Source organism: Phocoena sinus, chromosome 19 (assembly GCF_008692025.1).
Source record: "Phocoena sinus isolate mPhoSin1 chromosome 19, mPhoSin1.pri, whole genome shotgun sequence".
NCBI classification, from domain to species: Eukaryota; Metazoa; Chordata; class Mammalia; order Artiodactyla; family Phocoenidae; genus Phocoena; species Phocoena sinus.
This window is the reverse complement of record NC_045781.1, coordinates 6,497,121-6,504,079: the sequence shown is the minus strand read 5'-3', so window position 1 is coordinate 6,504,079 and position 6,959 is coordinate 6,497,121. Positions and strand designations below refer to the sequence as shown.

Below are 6,959 nucleotides of genomic sequence, written 5' to 3'. Positions count from 1 at the left end.
AAAGCTTGAAGGGATGGGTGGGTGGGAGAAAAATAAAAAAATGAGCTAGGGCTTCCCTGGTGGCGCAGTGGTTGGGAGTCCGCCTGCCGATGCAGGCGACGCGGGTTCGTGCCCCGGTCCGGGAAGATCCCACATGCCGCGGAGCGGCTGGGCCCGTGAGCCATGGCCGCTGAGCCTGTGTGTCCGGAGCCTGTGCTCTGCAACGGGAGAGGCCACGACAGTGAGAGGCCCGCGTACCGCAAAAAAAAAAAACACGGGGAAAAAATGAGCTAAAGTTTTCCAAAAGGAACTTCTTTTGCAGTCAGTCAACCCTCCAAGCTCCAATGAAACAATTCATTGCTACAGCACAGTGGTGCCAATGGCCGCGTCCTTACTGAGAGGACCAGCCCAACCCCCATCTGTGAACTGGGGGTCTTCTCAGTCCAAAACGCCAGTGGCTGGTGGGAGACAACGGCTGAAGGGAGGGATGGTCAAAGGAGGGAGTTCACAGTATCTGAGCCTAACTTCCGGGTTCCCTGAGGCTGATCTAGATGGATGATCTAAAGAAGTGGCAGGAATGCACATTGGAGGGATCTTTCTAACAGCTTGTCTGTGATTCTATAGCAGTCCTTGAGTCACATATCTTCTTTTTTTTTTTTTCCATTTCAAACTGCAGGCTGAAAGTTCTAGAAGACGATAAAAATGGCTGTCAGTGTCATTCATTCAAAGAGCACCCTTTAAGCCCCTACTGTGTGATAGGGGCTTTCTACTTTCTAGGGATGCGAGATACCACCACGAACAAGAGGAACAAGAAGACTTTGCTGGGCTTACAATCTGGAGGAGAAGCGTGGAGACACGACAGATTAAACACGTTTCCCTCCAGAAGGCGACAAGGGGAGGCCTCGGGATCTGAGAGGCAGTGATGAGAAGGAGCCGGTCATGCACACCGAAGGGGAGAGGCTTCCCTGGTGGCGCAGTGGTTAAGAATCCGCCTGCCAGTGCAGGGGACACGGGTTCGAGCGCTGGTCTCGGAAGATCCCACATGCTGCGGAGCAACTAAGCCCGTGCACCACAACTACTGAGCCTGCGCTCTACAGCCCGCAACACAACTACTGAGCCCGTGTGCCCCAACTACTGAAGCCTGAGCTCTACAGCCCGCGTGCCACAACTGAGCCTGTGAGCCACAACTACTGAAGCCCGTGCGCCTAGAGCCCGTGCTCCGCAACAAGAGAAGCCACCGCAATGAGAAGCCCGCACACCGCAAGGAAGAGTAGTAGCCCCGGCTCACCGCAAGAGAAAGCCTGCGCACAGCAACGAAGACCCAACGCAGCCAAAAATAATATATAAATAAATTAATTAAAAAAGAAGGGGAAAATCGTCACAGACCATGCGAATGGTTAAGTGCAAAGGTCCTGAGGTAGGATTGAGCTTGGCCTGGCCTAGAATCTGAGGGGTGGTTGGGCGCTCGGGCCAAGGCAGAGGCGAGATGATCCTCAAGTTACTCCAAAGTCCCCAGGCTCCTTAAGGAGCATCTCTTCATTAAGTTCCTAACGAAGGGACAAACTTGGCAGTGAGTAAGTGGTCCCCAGAGAGTGAGCTGTAATGATCCTGAAAGGGGCTGTTCGGTCTTTAGCTTTTAAATTTCCATGGTACTGGGGGCGGGGGACAGGGAGGTACTGTAAGACAGGCCAGCACTGACGGGAAGGCTGGATTCACCCACTCGGTAAATATGGGTGGAATATTTATGAGCCAGGCCAGTGATGTGAGTGGGAAGCACAGAGGTGCAGAAACAGACGTGACCCGGCCCTCCCGGAGCTCACCGCCAGCAGGTGACCAAACTCTGGGGGGTCCGGGCAGAGGCAGAGCCCTGAAGGAGAGGGCTAGAAGAGACTTAGCAGCCGCCTGCAGGGACAGGGCTGGGGGCAGAGAGGGGTGTGGGAGGACCCAGAGGTCTCTCAGGACAGCTGGGGGTTGGGGGGACAGAGACTGGGAGGGTGGCGAGCTGGGTGGAGGTCACGCCTTCACTTTTGGAGAGTGTCTGTGATTAAGGCAGGGAGCCTGCTAGGTCACTGAACAAACAACCTGGCATTTCTGGAGCACTCTGCACCCAGGCACTGTGTGAAGAGCCGGACACACATGTTACCTCGTGGCTTCAGCTCTGGGATGAGAGTAAGGGTTGCAGGGCTGAAGAAGCACCTGTCGTCAAGGTGCCAAGAGAAGAAGACCACACTGTGGGAGACAGGCTGCCACCCATAAGGATGCTCCTCAAGACGCACGCGGGCCTGCTTCCTTGGCCGTGGCGCTGCTGATAGCAGGGCGGCCTGTGTGTCGCACAACACGGAGCAGCATCCCCAGCCTCGACCCCTGAGATGCCAGCAGCACCTCTCCCCAGGCGTGAGCACCAAAAATGTCTCCAGACACTGCCAAATGGCCCCCGGGGGAACACTGCCTCTGTCTGAGAGCCGCTGAGTTGGACAGACACTGAGCTTTGAATCCAGACAGACATGTGAGAGAAATGACAACCCCACAGACAGGGGAGGGCCTTGGGGAAGCTGCTCCTCAGAACCCACCCGTGCTGCCTCACCAAAATGAACCGTCAAGTGAGCTGAGTTTATAATTTTGACCTTCCACAGATTCCCGTAAGCTCTCACTCAGTGCTAAGGGGCGTGTAAATGAGTGAGTACAGCCCCCGGGGAAGAGCAATCGCTTATCTCCTTCAAAAGAAATCCATCCTCAGGCCTGTGTGCACACGGGTGTCCAAGGTGTTTTGTCTGGAAAACAAAACCCTGGCAAAGCAAGCAAACACCCAGCCACTGGCGTTATAAAGAGCATCCTTCATCTCCACCATCGAAGAGCTGCAAGACTGTGGGGCAAGGAACCAAACAGTATGAATTGCCCTTCCTCATTATCCCAAGGAATGGCCATATGGGCTCAGTGGAACAACAATGAAAAAGGCAAAAGGACCAATACAGCCCCTTTTATAAAGATGTGGAATGTTTTGTCAATGTGTTCGTCCACGTGTTGTACTGTGTGGCCTTTCTAGTTCCTGGGCGTTAGCTCCCCTACTTCCCTATGTGTATGCTTACTGTAGTCAAACTTTAGAGTCATCGCACACACACACACACACACACACACACACACACACACAAGGTGAGGCACTGGACACAGAGCCAGGGGTTTTGGTGGGGGACAGATGGGGTTTTTTGGGGGGTGACCCAAAGGAAAGCAGAGACTGCAGGTGGATGGGTAGAGGGATGGAGGGATGAGAAAAGGGACAGAGAAAGACAGAGAGACTGACCACATCTCGGTGCTAACTTCCAGGCCCCGAATCCAGTCACACCTAAAGCTTCCCCCTCGGAATATTCTAGTGACAAGGGCCAATAAATTGCCCTTTTCCTTAAAGCCAGTTTGAGTCGAGTTCCTGCTACTTGTGCTACTTGTGATGCCCGGGATCTGGAAGGTTCAAGAATCCTGTGGAAAAAGGCAGCAGCTCACTGGGAAGTTGGCCCCTGGAGTATAAATGTCAAATGGCATCAGTGGAAACAGCGGTGGGAGCTGGGGAGAGGGTTAAGCCTCACAAACTCTTCCCACTGGAACGCACCTAGGGTACCACCTGGAGGTCCAAGGGGTCGTAGGCCGACACCCGCAGATCCTGAAGCAGGGCTTTCAGATTGTTCCTCAGGGCAGTGTAGGGCGGCTTCTCCTCGTACTTGAGGGCCATCACCACCTTCAGGTACTTCTGCAGGGTCTCTGTGGTCAAGACACGGGAGGAGCCTGAGAGGGGTACCCAACCCAGAGCCTGAGGGGCTCTGGCTAGAGGGTCTCAGCCGTGGTGCCCACTTGCTCGGTGCTTCCTCTGTGCCCGGCACTGCCACGACCACTTAGATTTAAATTGTTTTTTTTGGAAAACATCAAACATAAGCAATAGGAGAGCGGTACCATGAACAGCAGCGTATCCGTCACCCAGTCTCATCAGCTGTCAACTCATGCCCATCTTGTTTCATCAAAACCCCTACCCCTTCCCCATCCTGTATTGTTTTAAAGCAAACCCAGGCTGATTATACAATTTTATCTCCGACTATTTGGTGGGTATCTCTAAATGGGAGCCAGCAAGCTTGTACGCCGGGAATCTCTGTGGCCAGGACCCAGCTCAGCTGTTCTCCCACAAAAGGCCCACGGAAGGCAGGAAGCCGATGGACGCAGCTATGCACCAAGACTACTTTATTTATGGACTCTGCAGCTTGAACGTCAGACAGGTTTCACGCGTCACCAAGTGTTCTTCTCTTGACTTTTTTCCCCAGCCATTTCAAACTGTAAAACAATTCTTAGGGGACTTCGCTTGCAGTCCTGTGGTTATGACTCTGCGCTTCCACTGCAGGGGGCACGGGTTGGATCCCTGGTCAGTGAACTAAGATCCCGCAAGTCAGGGTATGAGGCCAAAAAAACCCCACAAAAACTTAGTTCACTGGCTTACAAAACCAGGCTGGCTGCCCCAGGGATGGAGTTTAAAAGATAGAGGCTGTTTTAAAAGATAAAGCCTTTTTGTTGTTTGTTTTCCCTAAATAGCACAATACCATTATTACACTTTTTAAAAGTGCTAATTATGAAACCAATACAGTAATCATAATAGCTCCCACTTGAGCAATGTCGTCTCAGGCTGGCTCTGAGCACGTTTAATTAGGGCTGCGGCAGAAGCTAAGGCAGCACCCCTGGGCCCAGCTCTACACTGAATTCTCGGGACAACCCTCGGGAGGTGAGGGCTATTATTCGCCCCATTTTACACGTGGGGAAGCGGAGGCTCAGAGAGGCTAGTAAACCTGGGGCTGAACTTCCTTCTGGCCCCGCCCACCCCAAGCCTGGCCCCACCAGCCCCACTGGCGCCACCAGCTCCACTTCCCCGTGACTGCCTTAGAATCAGCAGAGCTGCAATAAACTAACCGTGGGGCTCCTTGTTTTTTTTTTGGTCATGCTGGCGCAGCTTGCATAATCTCAGTTCCCCGACCACGGATTGAAGCTGGCCGGGCCCTCGGCAGTAAAAGCCTGGCATCCTAACCACTAGACCACCAGGGAACTGCCAACGGGGCTCATTCTTACGGAGCAAGAGCCCGAGGCTGGAGGGGAGAGTGACTTGAGCAGCAGAGACATGATCTGAATCCAGGGATTTCAGGTAATTTAAAAATGAGTCCTGGGCTTCCCTGGTGGCGCAGTGGTTGAGAGTCCGCCTGCTGATGCAAGGGACGCGAGTTCGTGCCCCGGTCCGGGAAGATCCCACATGCCGCGGAGTGGCTGGGCCCGTGAGCCATGGCCGCTGAGCCTGCGCGTCCGGAGCCTGTGCTCCGCAACGGGAGAGGCCACAGCAGTGAGAGGCCCGCGTACTGCAAAAGAGTCCTTACAGACTGGAGGGGATAAACTATCCTTTCCCGGCTGTCTCTCTGCCTCATGTTTAGAGAGCAATGTAGACGTCCTACAGCAGGCATGCTGGAAAAAACCACTCCCCCAAAACAAAAACAAAACAGCCTCAATCTCCAGTAAGAGGAATCGGCTTTAAAAATGGTGGTTCACATGAAAAGATGCTCAACAGCGCTAATCATTAGAGAAGTGCAAATCGAAACTACAGTGAGGTTATCACCTCACTCCGGTCAGAACGGCCCTCAGCGAAAAGTCTACAAACAATACATGCTGGAGAGGGTGTGAAGAAAAGGGAACCCTTCTACACTGTGGATGGGAACGTAAAGTGGTGCAGCCACTATGGAGAACAGTATGGAGGTTCCGCAGAAAACTGAAAATAGAGCTACCATATAAACCAGCAATCCCACTTCTGGGCATATACCCATAGAAACCTCTAATTCAAAATCATACACACACCCCAGTATCCATAGCATCACTATTTAAAGTAGGCGAGACAGGGGAGCAACGTAAATGACCACTGACAGATGAACAAATAAAGAAGACGTGGCATATATATATGTATATATATATATATATACATATATATATATACACACACTGGAATATTACTCAGCCAAAAAAAGAATAAAGAATAAAGAAGACGTGGCATATATATATATATATATATACACACTGGAATATTACTCAGCCAAAAAAAGAATAAAGAATAAAGAAGACGTGGCATATATATATATATATACACACTGGAATATTACTCAGCCAAAAAAAGAATAAAGAATAAAGAAGACGTGGCATATATATATATATATACACACTGGAATATTACTCAGCCAAAAAAAGAATAAAGAATAAAGAAGACGTGGCATATATATATATATATACACACACTGGAATATTACTCAGCCAAAAAAAGAATAAAGAATAAAGAAGACGTGGCATATATATATATATATATATATATACACACACTGGAATATTACTCAGCCAAAAAAAGAATAAAGAATAAAGAAGACGTGGCATATATATATATATATATATATATATATATACACACTGGAATATTACTCAGCCAAAAAAAGAATAAAGAATAAAGAAGACGTGGCATATATATATATATATATATATATATATATATATACACACTGGAATATTACTCAGCCAAAAAAAGAATAAAGAATAAAGAAGACGTGGCATATATATATATATATATATATATATATATATATATACACACACTGGAATATTACTCAGCCAAAAAAAGAATAAAGAATAAAGAAGACGTGGCATATATATATATATATATATATATATATATATATACACACACTGGAATATTACTCAGCCAAAAAAAAGAATAAAGAATAAAGAAGACGTGGCATATATATATATATATATATATATATATATACACACTGGAATATTACTCAGCCAAAAAGAGAATAAAGAATAAAGAAGACGTGGCATATATATATATATATATATATATATATATACACACTGGAATATTACTCAGCCAAAAAGAGAATAAAGAATAAAGAAGACGTGGCATATATATATATATATATATATAT

The 6,959-nt window shown here is 48.6% G+C and overlaps 1 protein-coding gene across 8 annotated transcripts in view; it reads right to left on the bottom strand.

Moving 5' to 3' along the window:
• Nucleotides 1-265: 265 nt before the first annotated feature.
• VRK3 (VRK serine/threonine kinase 3) overlaps nucleotides 266-6,959 on the bottom strand; it is a 47,469-nt gene continuing 40,775 nt past the window's right edge. For 6 of the 8 annotated variants that reach the window (XM_032611926.1, XM_032611923.1, XM_032611920.1 and 3 more), the window contains 2 exons: nucleotides 3,581-3,729; nucleotides 266-665 (listed from right to left, as the gene is read on the bottom strand). In XM_032611926.1, coding sequence (XP_032467817.1) covers nucleotides 3,581-3,729 — 149 coding nt within the window. In that variant the 3' untranslated portion in view covers nucleotides 266-665. Of the gene's footprint in view, nucleotides 666-3,580; nucleotides 3,730-3,756; nucleotides 4,388-6,959 lie in introns of those variants that run through there. The other 2 variants (XM_032611927.1, XM_032611928.1) reach the window with 2 other exon arrangements.